This window comes from Protopterus annectens, chromosome 3.part0 (genome assembly GCF_019279795.1).
Source record: "Protopterus annectens isolate FY-2018-M chromosome 3.part0, PAN1.0, whole genome shotgun sequence".
NCBI lineage: Eukaryota > Metazoa > Chordata > Ceratodontiformes > Protopteridae > Protopterus > Protopterus annectens.
This window is the reverse complement of record NC_056731.1, coordinates 1,917,374,240-1,917,388,174: the sequence shown is the minus strand read 5'-3', so window position 1 is coordinate 1,917,388,174 and position 13,935 is coordinate 1,917,374,240. Positions and strand designations below refer to the sequence as shown.

Here is a 13,935-nt window from a genome sequence, read left to right as displayed (position 1 = left end):
CAGGGGTCCATTTTCAAAGAGGGCTTATCAGCACTCCTGGGCAGTTGCCTGACCCACCACTCTGTTGAAGCAGTTGTGGGATGCTTCTCTCTGTGCCTAGAAGCCTGGACATCCATCACCATTGATGTCTGGGTGCTAAGGATTATAACCAGAGGCTACTGCATTCCATTTCTTTACCATCACCAAAGAAACTCCCCAATGTTCTCTCATTTCAAAGGGAAGCAGTCACCATAGAAAAAAAAAGCTGCTTGTCATCCAGGAGGTCCCACCAGGCCAACACTGATCCAGAATGTACTCAAGATTCTTTTTTGGTGCCAAAAAAGATCTGAGAACTCAAGCTAATTTTGGACCTTAGTCATCTCAATCAATATGTCAGAGACACAAATTTCCAGATGGTCACCATACATTGCATTCTTCCTCTGCTGAGGAAGAATGTCTGGATGTGCTCAACAGACCTTGAGGGTACGTACCACAACATTATGATGGGCAGACAATACAGAAGGTTTCTCTATTTCCATTTAGGAGCGAATCACTTTGTCCAGAGCCATGCCCTTTGGTCTCATCACAGACCCCCCCCCCAGGTGTTCACCAAGTGTATGGCAGTGGTTTTAGCTCACTTCAGACTGCAAGGGTTCTGACTGGTCCCTCATCTAGACGACTGGCTCATTACTTGCTTCAGCCCTTACCTCTTCTCATTTGGGCCAGGGATTACTTGCTCCATGTTTACTCCCAGTTGGAAATCACAGTAAATCTGGGCAAGTCTCAGGTTCTCCCGATACAGACACTGGAATTCATAGCTGCCCTGCTAAAGAACAGATTATCCTGTCTATGAAACCAGGTACTGAAGGTTCTATCCTGTCAAAAGCCACCAGCCAGACTGGTTCTCCAACTTCTGAGGTTGATGGTGGCATCCCATTCCCCTTGTTCCGCTAGCTAGGTATTACATGAGATTTTTGTACTGGACACTTGCAGTGCAATGGTGCATAGATTCATAGATTCACATATTAGTACTAGGCTAACTGTCCTTGTGGGCCATTTTAAGCCTAGCAAATTACCCTATGTGAGAATCAAATCCTGCACCTTGTGTCTCTAAGGTAAACACCTTAACCATTGTGCCATCCTCCCACCCTACGCATCAAGTACCAAGCCATGAATTTTTGGATTTGTTGGAAAAACACTTGCAGAACACATACAAGATGGTGGATTCAGTCTCCCAAAATATCTTAAGGCTGTCCATTTTCCCCCCAACACCCCACACACCCCTGCAAAAGCCACGGTGATCATGGATGCTTCCCAGCTAGGGTTGAGGGGGGTATTACATGGGCAAGATGACCTAAGGCACATGGTTTCCTTTCAAGCCCAGTCTTTACGTCAGTGTCCTTGAGATGAAGGCAGTTTCCCAGTGTTGCAGGCCTTTTAGGATGTCGTTACTCTAGGATTTCTAGCCAGGCAGACATGTCAGTGGTCTGGTAGATCAACAAACAAGGGGTAACACATTCTTACCCATTATGTCAAGAAGGAATGAGTGTGTGACAGTGGGTGATATCTTCTGGTCACTTTCTGGTAGCAATCCATGTACTGGTGAAGTCCAGTGCTTTGGAGGGCCCTCAGACTGACAGTGGCGTAACAGATTTTTGTCAGTGGAACTGGGCATTCTGCAATCTTTTTGCCTCTCCCCACACCACCAAGTGCAGTAGGTTCTTTGCCCTGATCCCCCAGAGGGAAGCTCTTAAGCATCTTTGGCCCCTAGTCTTCTCTATGCCTTTCCCCTTAATCCTCTTATTCCAAAGAAAGCATCAGGCAGAAAGAGCTTGGTCATCCTCATTGCCCCTTTCCTGGCCTCAACTGGTATGGTTTTCCTTTCTCTGGCCTCATTTGTTCACTCTCACTGGGTTCTGGATTCCAATCAAGACCTCCTCTCTCACCCATCAGGAATGCCTCACCCAGACATTCAGGCCCTCAGGTTAACCTTTTGGTTTCTCCATTTCCAAAGATGGCTAGTCAGTACAGGCTGTCTTCCCTAGTAATCCACATTGCAACATCTTCCCAGAGACCATTTAGTTGAAAAATGTACAAAAGTAAGTGGAAAAGATTTTTGTTTGGGCCTCCCAAAGAAATCTGGTGCTTTTTCTTCTCTACTTCCTGTGGTCTTAGACATTGTAGCATCTATTTTTCATGGTGGGGGGGGGGTCAGTTATTGTATGATTAAGGTCCAGTTAGCAACTATTTCATGGCTTCAAATAAAATGTAAAAAACACTCAATGAGGGTGCCACAACTAAAAAAATAAAAAGAGTAAACCACCTGAGAGTACAAGCAAGACAAGATTTAATGAACATTCATACTAAGCGCTTTCACCCAACAGTTGTTGGGCTTCATCAGGGTACAATAATAATATGTACTAATCCATTTAAATACAAAGTGGTCATGTGACCCACTTAATTTTTAAAAACCAGTTTTATCACAATATTAATTTTCTTAATTTATCAAACTTCCTATAAGGTTACCTTTAAAAACATTATGTTACAACTGTCTAAATCCTTTAATAAAAAGTGCTAAATATATCTAAAATATTATTTGCATACAAATACAAGATCTAGTAACATAAAACAGAGAGCTTTAATGAAATTTGCCCCATGTCCTTAACACACTGCCTTCATCTCTTGCTGTTAAAATGATTAATAAGTATATCCATCCCCTCTTCACATGCATATAGTAGCCCCCTTAAAGTAAGTGTCTTTAGAGTTTCGAAGATATAAGCTTCAAAAATCTCTTAAGAGAACAATTTTCATTTAACCCTAGTTCACTTGTGGCATTCAATCTTAACTCCCATTCGAGCTCTCATTTCTCCAAATGTGTTTTTACATCCCCACCCTTTTGAGAGGGGACTATGCAGTCAATAACAAACAACATAAACTTCTTGAAGTTTTCACATACCAGGCTATGCGCAAATAATGCATTCTCATGTTTTTTATTTTTGATGTCTCTTACATACTTGTCAGTTCCTTCTTCTTTATTATCTGCTTTGTGTGTTGTAGCAGTATTATGGTGGATGACAAAGACAAGCACCCAAAGTCTGGTTTTAAAAAGTGTCCTGACTGCAACCAAAAAAATGTCTGTTACGGATGGACATGTAATATGCGTTTATTGTTTAGGAGATGTCCATTTACAGGAGTGTTGTGCCATATGTCATTCCTTTTCTTCAAGAGTGTTGTAGAGACGAAAAGGAAATTGATGGACAGGGGCTTGTTGAAGCATCCATTTCAAGAGGCGTTGAGTGACCAGCAAATCTTCCAAGTCCTCTAGATCTTCTGTGGAATCTAAGGACTCTAAGCATGCCAAAAAATCAGAAGATTTTGTGACATCGGCTCCACAGACCTAGGAGCCTGCTTTCCTTTCTTTTTGGAGCTGGCCCACGGTTTTGGAGCCGATATCCAAAGTGCCTCAGTCACCATTGCTTCAGTTGGCACCATCAGTGCATTAATCTAGGTCATCTGTCAGCCTGTTGGATTTGGATATGGCTCGATTGGTGCAGAAGCTTTTACAGGCACCAGGCCTTGCTAAATTGTTGTCGGCTCCAACCCAAGCGGTTTCGGAGCCGAAGACCACTATTCCTGCTGTGACTCCTCCTCCTCCGAGCCGTACCGGCCCTTCGCAGCCAGAGGAAGCAGACCTGTTGATCGTGGAGCCTTTGGAGCCGAGACCTGCTCCAATGTCTTCGGCTCTATCCTCTCTGACGTCCTTGGTGCCAACAGGGGACTCTAGAAGCCGACACTGTCCAGTCGGATCTGGGGAGCATAGTCAGACTGACTTGTCGGTACTGACTCTTCCTCTCGGGGCTTTGGCTCTAATGAGCTCTGCTCCTACCTCCAGCTTGGATCCCACGGCCTCGGTGCCGGAGGGTTTGGAGGTTCCCTCGGATCCATCGGTGCCGAGGTGCCTTCGAGGCCATGAGGAGAGCTTTGTCCCCCAAGACATCTTCAACTTCAGGCCTTCCTTCCTCATCCCCTAAAGCGCCTGTGTCTGCTTCTGCTTCCATCGTCCAGGCAAGGCTTAGAGACCCAGAGCCTCGGGTAGCCCCACAGGGTGCCCCCTGCTCTTCCGAGACCTCCCCAGAGGAGGTTCCCAGGAAGAGGCTGTGCAAGAGGAGACACTTGGACTCCCCACAGGAGTCTTTAACATCTGACACTGACTTGGATGAGTCAGAAGGGTCCCTGCGGTCCCCCTCTGAGGATATCTCCTTTGCTGAGATACTTGAGATACTTAGGCAGAGGGGTGACTGGCAGTCCAAAAGCCCTACTGAGGATGAGTCAGTTCTCCTGAAGGCTTTTGGGTCTCAACCCACCACCTCTTTGGTGTCTCCGCCCTTCGATGAGCTCATGCAGTTGGTCTCTTAGAGGGTGTGGGAGGCACCAGAGTCCTTGGAGCCTGTTCCTAGGAGGCCTAACAAGTTCATATTAGCTCTTCCAGATAGAACCTTCTTGTCCAAAGGAGTCCCTGTTGATGCCATGGTGGTGGCGGTGGCCACCAAAAAGGAAATGTCTGAGACTTCCTCGTCTATCCATCCTCCTAATAGAGAGTCTAGGATCATGGATAGATATGGGAAATCTATGTTTAGTTCAGCGACTTTTGCTCTCCGCTGACTGAATTACTTAACCCATTTCACTAGGCTGCAAAGAGATCTCCTTAAGGAGTTGGGAGATACTCCTCAGGGTACAGTAGCTGCAAGGGGCCTCTGACAAAGTTGCTGCCCAGCTTGCTACCCTAAACTCTATTGTCAACTCATCCATGCTTCTCATATCCTATGCAGCTGATGGAACAAGTAGGGCAGCGGGTACAGGAATCGCTCTCAGAAGACATTCCTGGATGCGCTTGTGTTCCTTCGTGGAACCCTTTAAGTCATCCTTCATAACACCCCTTTTGATGGCTCATCCTTTTTGGGCCTAAAGTGAAGAAAACTCTGACCAGGTGTGAACAGGAGGGAAAGACTCTGTCTGCTGTCAGAGTCCATTTTTCCACCCCTACCCGGCCTTATCCCAAAGGCCAAAGTGGAGGAAAAATGTGGTTCCGGAAAACCCAAGGAGCTTTTCAGGACACACGTGGTAAACCCCCCTCCAGGGGCAGAGGAGAGGGTAATAGTGGAAGATGCCACCCTCGTGGCAGACGGGGTCCGCAACATCAGGGTGACAAGAGATCACTTCTCTGGTCAGTCCTACCAGCACTCCTGAAAGGAGGCCTGACTGTCCTGCTCTGGAGGCAGTCAGGGGTCACTTATCTTTGTATCCAGATGCCTGGCAAGAAATAACAAAAGACAGCTGGGTACAAAGTATCATTTCCAGAGTGTACTTCATACCATTCGCCACCCCTCCATCCATAAGGAGAATCCCGGACATTCCACCCAGTTACAGGGAACAAGCAACTATAGAGGTCCACAAGTTGCTACAAAAAAAGAGTCATCCAGCCAGTCCCAGCAGACCAAACAGGATCCGGAACTTACTCAAGGTTTTTTTTGGTTCCCAAGAAAACAGGGGACTGGAGACCCATTTTGGACCTCAGCAGACTCGACCAATATGTAAAGAAAGAGAAGTTCCGGATGGTCACGCTCCAGTCTATACTTCCCTTCTTAGGGAAAGACAGTTGGATGTGCTTCATAGATCTCAAGGATGCGTACTACCACATAGAGATGGCCAGGCCATCCAGAGATCCCCTGCATTTCTGGCTGGGAGTCAGTCATTATCAGTTTCGAGCCCTGCCCTTTGGTCTCACCACAGCCCCCAGAGTGTTCACCAAATGCATGGCAGTGGCCATGACTCACCTGAGGCATCTAGGATTCCAGGTGTTTCTGTACCTAAACGATTTGCTCCCTACCACCACCACCACCAGGCATCAACTGATTCAGGCAAGGGAGTACACTCTGTCACTCTGCAATCATTTAGGCATTACAGCCAACTCAGAAAAGTCTGCCTTGTCGCCATCACAGCATATAATTTTTATCGGGGCAGAGATAGACACCTCAACCACCACTCTAAGGCTACCAATCGAAAGAGTCTTCCTTCTTTGTCAGCATGTCAGCACATTGATATCGAAAGGCAGAGCACCAGCTTCAGAAATTCTGAAAGTATTGGTTTTGATGGCTGCAGTAATCCTAGCCATACCATTAGCAAGAATGCATATGCGGATTCTTCAATGGCTGTTATTCACTCAATGGTCTTACCATGAACTTCTCATGGACCACACGATTTTAATTACGAGCTCTTGCAAGAAAAATCTCCAGTGGTGGTTGACGTCTCTTCATGTTACCATAGGACGCCCCTTTGTTCTACCCCCTCCAGTAGCCACTGTGACCACGGACGCTTCCCTGATACGGTGGGGGGGCATTTTCAGGGAATGACTGCAAAAGGCACATGGACATATCAGGAGTCACATTTACATATCAATGTTCTGGAGATGAGAGCAGTACTTTTGGCGTTGCAGTACTTCCAGGACTCTCTTCCCCTAGGAACGATTGCAATTCAGACAGACAATATGTCAGTAGTCTGGTACTTAAACAAGCAAGGGGGAACCAGATCTTACCCCCTTTGATGAGAAGCCCTCAGACTTTGGCAATAGGCTGTTTCTTCCCAGCGCTTTCTGATGGCACCGCCCATCCCATCCTACCTCCATACAAATCCACAAATAGTTCCTTAACTTTCCCTTAACAAAACCAAGGCCACCTGCATCCAAACCCCAAACTCCTCCACCCCCAAGGCCCAACACAAAGTCTTCACCCCCCACACAAAGTCTCTTCCCCACTCGTTACCACCTTCTTCCCTACAATAGTATGGCAAATTTCTTATATACTATTACCCCCCATCCATGAGAAAACACACCAACTCCCAAACTCTATATCCTAACAATATGTGAAAACCAAACTCCAATAACCATTTCAATTCCCAGAGTCAAACACCAACTCCCAATTCAATCTCCACAAAAGTTATATACCAAAATAAACTACCAGGACAAAAAATATCCAAAACTCCAGTCCACTGACACTTACTTGAAAATAAATTTTATAATAGAAAGAAATCTTCAAATACTATTTAAACTACACCACTCATTGGATTTACTAACCAGTGTATCGATGGTTAAATTCTTTACCAAACTCTAATCCACCACACCTGAACTCTCTACCTACTAACACCTGACCCTACAAAACCTACTGATTCAGAACTAATACTACACCCCTTCACCTAGTTCCATTAACAAAATTCACAAAAACCACTTCATCATGGCTAGAGAAATTCCCACCCGGTCATGTATTCGAAAACATGGCTAAAACCTCTACAGAGAAAATTCTCAGGGTGATGGGGTTAAATATAAACTAAACTGGTCTAACAAGAAAAAACAACTACCTATAGCCTCATACCAAGTAAAACCTCTAACATCTCAAATCTAGAAGTACAACCTCCTGATCATCAACTAAAATATCAGCCCTTATCATCCTTATAAACACTCAAAGCAAGAACCTTATTGAAACCTATATCCCGCCAGGGAACACACAGAAAACTAGCCATCAATCCTTCATTGGCTGGCCATCATTCTATTGATATAACTCTATTTCTTGGAGCGTCAACCATATAACTCCTCTCTATTCTACCCATATAACTCTCCCCAAATATAACCTATATGGTTTCTATAAAAAACTCTATCCCCACTAAGTGAGGCAACTCCAATCCTTACTACACTAACACTAATAGCTCTTACCTAATACCCCTTCTAATAATCTCACCATATCATATAACATATAACAACATAAATGAACACCTAATAACTTATATCATTCACTCTCAAAAAAAAAAAAAGAAGTCCTCAATCTATTTCTTGCTGACCTGAAATTCTGCACTGACCTGCAATAAAGACTCTCTCCACTAGAAGAGAGGTGTCCCACTTCAATGACACGCTCCTTAAGATACTTGACCTCACATGCTCCACATATGTTGTATAATTTTTCCTCTCTGTTCCTTGTCTCTTATATAACAACATCTAATTTTCATTTGTACATATGTAAACTGTATTGTACTTTGTATTTAATACTTTTATCTTAAAATTTAAAAAATAAATATTATCTATTGTTATTAGACTTTTTCCTCTCGGCCTCTCTACTGAAAACGGATATGTATCCAGATAGACCAGCCCGGTTAACAAATGTAAAATAAAATAAAATAAATAAAATAATAAATAAAATATCCATGGGAGTACAACGTGATAGCAGACAAACTGAGCAGGGCAATCTTGTTGCCACACGAGTGGTCCGTCAAGAAAGCAAAATCCCTGGGAAGGACCATCATTCTTATAGCCCCTCACTGGCCTCGGCAGATTTGGTTCCCATTCCTTCAACATTATCTCTTGGTGGATCCCTGGATTCTGGACCGAGTTCCAGACCTTCTGACACATCCGTCGGAGGACCTTCATCCTTCTCTGCAGTCATTGAAGCTGACAGCTTGGCTGCTCCGGTTTCCCTCATAGCCAGGCTTCATAACTTCTCCAGTGAGACAAAACAGATCCTTTTGTCTTCTCATAAGTTGTGCACTAGAAGATTATATCTTAGTAAGTGGAAGAGATTTTCCATATGGGCGTCTAAGCAGAATATTGATCCTTCCCAAGCCACCTTGACATCCATACTAGAGTTCTTGACTATGATTTTTAATAAAGGAGCGGCAGCCACAACAGTTTGGGTTCAGTTGGCTGCTATGTCTAACTTTCATCTCAGGATTGAAGGGCTAAATATCATGTCCCATAAGTTATCCAAGGCCTGCCTCAAGGGGACATTTCATATGAGACGACCTGTGAAAACTCCGCATTCTCCATGGAATCTAAATTTTATGCTGTCTTGTATAATCCTTCCCCCGTTTGAACCAGCATCATCTTGCGACCTCAAATATTTGTCATGGAAAAACATTTTTCTGGTAGCTATTACTTCTGCCCGCAGTGTGTCAGAACTTCAAGCTTTATCCATCAGTCCTCCTTATTTGATTTTTCATGCTGACAGAGTATCTCTTAGGACAAATCCCTATTTTTTTGCCCAAAGTTTGTTCAGAAACTAATATCAACCAAGTCATTGAGTTACCGGTTTTCTTCCCTAATCATTCCATTAAGTTGGAGTATGTGCTGCACAAACTTGATGTTAACAGACAGCTCAGATTTTATTTGGATAGAACAAAAGATATCAGGAAATCAGACCATCTTTTTGTTTCATTCTCTGAAACCAGAAAAGGTAGACCAGTGGCTAAAACAACTCTGTCTAAATGGTTATCTGATTGTATCACCTTTGTCTACTCGGCTGCTAATATGCCTTTGCAACACAAGATTAAACTCACTCAACCAGAGCAGTTTCTACATCCCCTGTGTTCCATGCAAAATGACGAAGCGGCTTATGTTTTCAGCACTTTAGTGCGATCTCAGAGTTGGTATATTTAAGTAGGGGGTGTAGGGGGCACAGCCCTCCACGTCTGGGGGTGAGTGGGGCGAAGCACCCCGTTTTATGTAATGTTTGAATGTGTTTTTGGGAGCAGCAATTTTTTTTCCCTGGGAAAAAAAAATCACTGTCCTGGTAGTTCGATGTGTTGTGAATTTGAACTTTTGAGTTCGATATAACAACGTTCGATCATTTGATCGTTCGTTGTTATAATATAGACCCGTTTCTGCGGGGAGAAAACAGAAAGTGCAGCACGTGAAAATTGTATTTCTTCAATTTTTTTTTTTTTGCCGGTTTCTTGAGTTCCGGTTAAGTGAGAGTTTACTGTACTTATGACAGCAGATGTTCAGATAAGAGAATTGTCCTACAGCCCATCCTCCATACTTATGGTTGCTACACATTATTATGGGTCTGCTGGTCATTTTATATACCTGGTTCTGAGTGAGATGCAGACACTATCATTATACAGTTTTATTGTGAGCATATTGCTTCATAGAAATGTGCTTTTACACTGAATGTGTCTTTCCACAAGTGCTTTTACTTTATTTACTCTACTCTGTGGTTGGTTGTTGAGGTAAAGTACAAGTTTATGGTAATACATTCTTTCTTCAATTTTGGTGTTTAGTTTCTTTAGCTACACTTTAGATTTGTGACCCTTCTGGTCATTCCTGTTTAATATCTAAGTTCCCTCTGATATCGATATCTTAACAATTCATGTTGTACTCCCTAGAAAATGCACTGTTTAAAAGAACAGGCTGGACTGTGTTCCTTTGCCTATAGCTGACTCTTCCATACATTGTATGAATTCTTGCAGCAGCAATCATTTTATGCATACATGTAGTTATATGGAAAGTGTAGCTTCTCTACTGTGCTTTTCCTACCTATTCCTTCCTGTTACCTTCTCTGTTCATTCCCTGTGATTAATGGCATGAGTTCTCACTTAGAATAAGTATGTTTTGTAATTTCATAGTACTTGATGCCTTATGTGTTACAGTATTTTGATGTTGCATGTAGGTACTGCTGTTTTATTGTACATGAGGTACACATTTCTCTGACATTTGTCTAATGACCTTTTTTGCCTTACAGGGAATTAGTGACAACATTCCACTTGTACAGGCTGTAGTTCCCAAGAAACAAGATCATTCCTCCTTCATCACACAAGGACAGCCGGATATCCTGGTAAGTGTTAACACTGCTGAAAATAACTTCCAGTAATCAGCTGTTTGTGACCTTGGTTCTCTAGTAAATGATGATAGATTTTTATTTATTTTTTTATCAAGTTTTATAGTCAGTGAGTCTCACTTCAGCTGTTTAGATGATGATAAGTTTTTTTGATGTTAGTATCAGGTGACATGTTTAAGTTGTAATATTATATTAAGTTTTGCAAACAAAGCATAAATGAATTGTTGTGGGATTACACTGATGAATAGTTTGTCTCTTATTGAAATATGTGTTCCATCTGAAATAGCTCTGACAACATACTTGAATAGCAGTCTTTCTTTATAAACATACTTTATAGAGATTTTAATAAATGAATGCCACACACAAGAAACTACAACAACAATAAAAGAAAACAGTAACAAGCTTGTGCATTTTCACATTTTACAGGAAGGTGATCTGTAAAGAATGTCTGATGCAAATCAAATGCTACTAGAACATGACACCTATGACCATTTTCCTAAAAAACATGCATATTGGCCATTCTTCTCTTCCGCTTTGCAGATGTGGAATTATCTTTGAAAGATTGTTTTGAATTTGGAGTAGCTCCTAAGGTATTTCCCAGGCCCTTGTAAGAATCTTAAGGCCTTAGCACCACCAATGGATTCTAACTGGTATAAGACAGGCTTTCCCTTTTTTGCTCGGTTCATAACAACATAGAGTTTAATTTGCAAGGATTGAGCAACCATGCTTATAAAACTTGGAGTCATTGTATAGTTTTTTTTCCATGTTGAATAAGCAGCTATGCACACATTGTCTATTACCCTAGTTATTGTAGTTTGACAAACATCTTTTTAAAGTACCATTATTAAAATATAATTTAAGGCATAGGCATACATACATTAATAGAAAAGAAACCATATTAACATTTTTTCATTTGCACACATTATACATTACGTCTTCTCTTTCTTTATAAACAACTGTCTTTAAGTCAGTGTTACATGAATCACTCAGTTCCTGTCTGCATGTATTATTCCCACAAACTCCATTTATTTTCTATTTCTTTGTAGTTTGCTCCTTCCCTTTTCTGAAGGTTTAAGGTCCATATTTTAGTTTTTTTTACAATATTCCACACTTCTAATACAGTTGGTTTAGATTCTGTTGTTCAGTAAGTGCTTTTTTGGCAACCAACAGAGTTAGACTTAATAAGGTTTTACTGTGTGTGGGCAATTCAGATTCTGTGTCCCAGCTCAAAATAATTACTTCCTTTGCTCCCCCCAATAATTCTGACAAATTACTCTGTTGGGAATTTTTTTAAATCTACCAACTCATCACACTCCCAAAAACATGTTCCCATTTACTTCTTTCTTCCCTATCACACCTCCAACATTTGCTGTCTACCTCAGGAAAAAATCTTTGAAGTTTGCTGGGATTTTAAAAACACCCATGCAAATATTTCCAAGAAAAAATCCTAAACCGTCTGGATTTTGTTGCATATGTGGAAGCCATACATATGTCCTCCAGTTGTTCTCTTGTAGGTTGCTTTTACAGTCTCTCTTCCCAATCTCAATCTTTTCTAACCTCCTCTGATTGACTGCTAACGTTATTGTGCAGTACTTTATATTCCCTACTATTTATTGCCTTTATAACAACAGCTTCTGTTCAAGATTCAACTAAAAAATCTACTAAAGGAGGTCTTTCACTCAGGAGTCCCCTGTCTCTCTCTGCCTAAATTCTGATATCAGTCCCTGATAGGGAAAGTAGTCTCCAACCTGAACTCCAAACTCCTCCTTGGCCTTATCCCATCTATTATCTTTCCCTCTGTAGTTAGTTGCGCCCAATATTTGGTTCCTTTGCCAGTTTTCTCCAGTAAATTCTAGCTCTCTCCTGAACCCCTACTTGCAGACATCCCTATTAGCAAAATTTCCTTTTTTTGTTTGTGTTGGCTTTGTTCTTAAAATACATTCTGCAGCTTTGAGTATAATATTCTGTATGATGTTTATTATTCTCATTAAGGATCTGCATCCATCTTTACTTCTTGAACCCCCCACTTTATCATCATCCCTTTTAACTTTGAATTATAACCTTCTGCTTTGCAACTATGGTCTGTTTTATCATCATTCATTTTATATACAGAAAAATCTTAAAACCGTGTCAAAATGTTCCACAACACTGTTGTGTCCTTTTCTGGATTTATCAAGTGTGAAATACTTCTACTACATCTTCCTCTAATCTTGGCATAATTAAGTCTTCCATAAATATTTCCATTTGTGCTCTTTCTTGGTTTCCACATTCCTCTGCTTTATACAGATTTTCATAACATTTCAGAAATATCTGTAATAACCCTATAGGATCTCTGGTTCTTTTTCTTGTCATATGATCAGTAAGTTTGATGACAAACCTTTCTACTTTCTGTTGCCTAAGTCACTCCACTAAAAGTTTTTGTGCTCTGGAGTTATCAAACAAATAGTTGCTTAACATCAGTCTTTCTAAGCTCATGCATATTATCCAAATATTCTCTTATTTTCTGTTTAGCGTTCTGCAGTTGTTATTTATCTTGTTCTATGATATTCCCCATATTCTGCAATACTTAAACCTTTGTCCGCCTCTTGAAATAATTCCTATCACTTCTTAACCATATCTTATTTTCTTTTATTTATACCCTATTTTTAAACTAAATTTCCATTTTATCTAACTCACTAACTATTCCTCTGAAAAAATAATTCTATCTTCCCTAATATCTCTCATATAACTTCCACTAGCCATTCCTTAAGTTCCTCTTTTTTCAGCAGGTAGATGGAAAGTGCCAGTGTCTCATTTTTACTTCAGTTCCCTGAATTTTTATATTAGTTTTTATCAGTGCATGATCTGAAGTGGTTATTGGATATGTGTCAAAGCTGTCAATTAAATGCACATGTTCCTGTGAAGTGCGGTTTCTTTCCAGTCTAGCCAAGTTATTGTGCTTTGGGGAAGAATATGTAAATTCTGTCCAAGTTTCTGCTACTAAAGTCATGTCTTCTATGCCAAATATTTTTATAAATTTATTCAGAGCTGTACCCTGTTTTGTTATAGTTCCCTTCTAGGACACCTGATACATTCCTACTGTTGTAAATCAAGTTACAGTCCCCATCTACAAGTAATATTCTCTACTGAAAGCTGATTATTTCTCCCAAAATTTTTTGAAGCTCCATAATAGTTTTTGGTAGTATATAAATACATGCAAGCATAATCCTCTTCCCAGTTGTTCATGACAACCACAAATATACTGTTGTCTTTTTTTCCTCTTCTCTCACAAATGAAGCCCCTCTAACAATCAGTATCATCA

The 13,935-nt window shown here is 41.2% G+C and overlaps 1 protein-coding gene across 1 annotated transcript in view; it reads left to right on the top strand.

Annotated features, from left to right (window-relative positions):
• Window positions 1-13,935, top strand: part of NBEAL2 (neurobeachin like 2) — a 3,059,867-nt gene that overhangs the window by 2,788,028 nt on the left and 257,904 nt on the right. Inside the window, exon 47 of the mRNA XM_044066003.1 lies at window positions 10,539-10,631. Coding sequence (XP_043921938.1) covers window positions 10,539-10,631 — 93 coding nt within the window. The remainder of the gene's footprint in view (window positions 1-10,538; window positions 10,632-13,935) is intronic.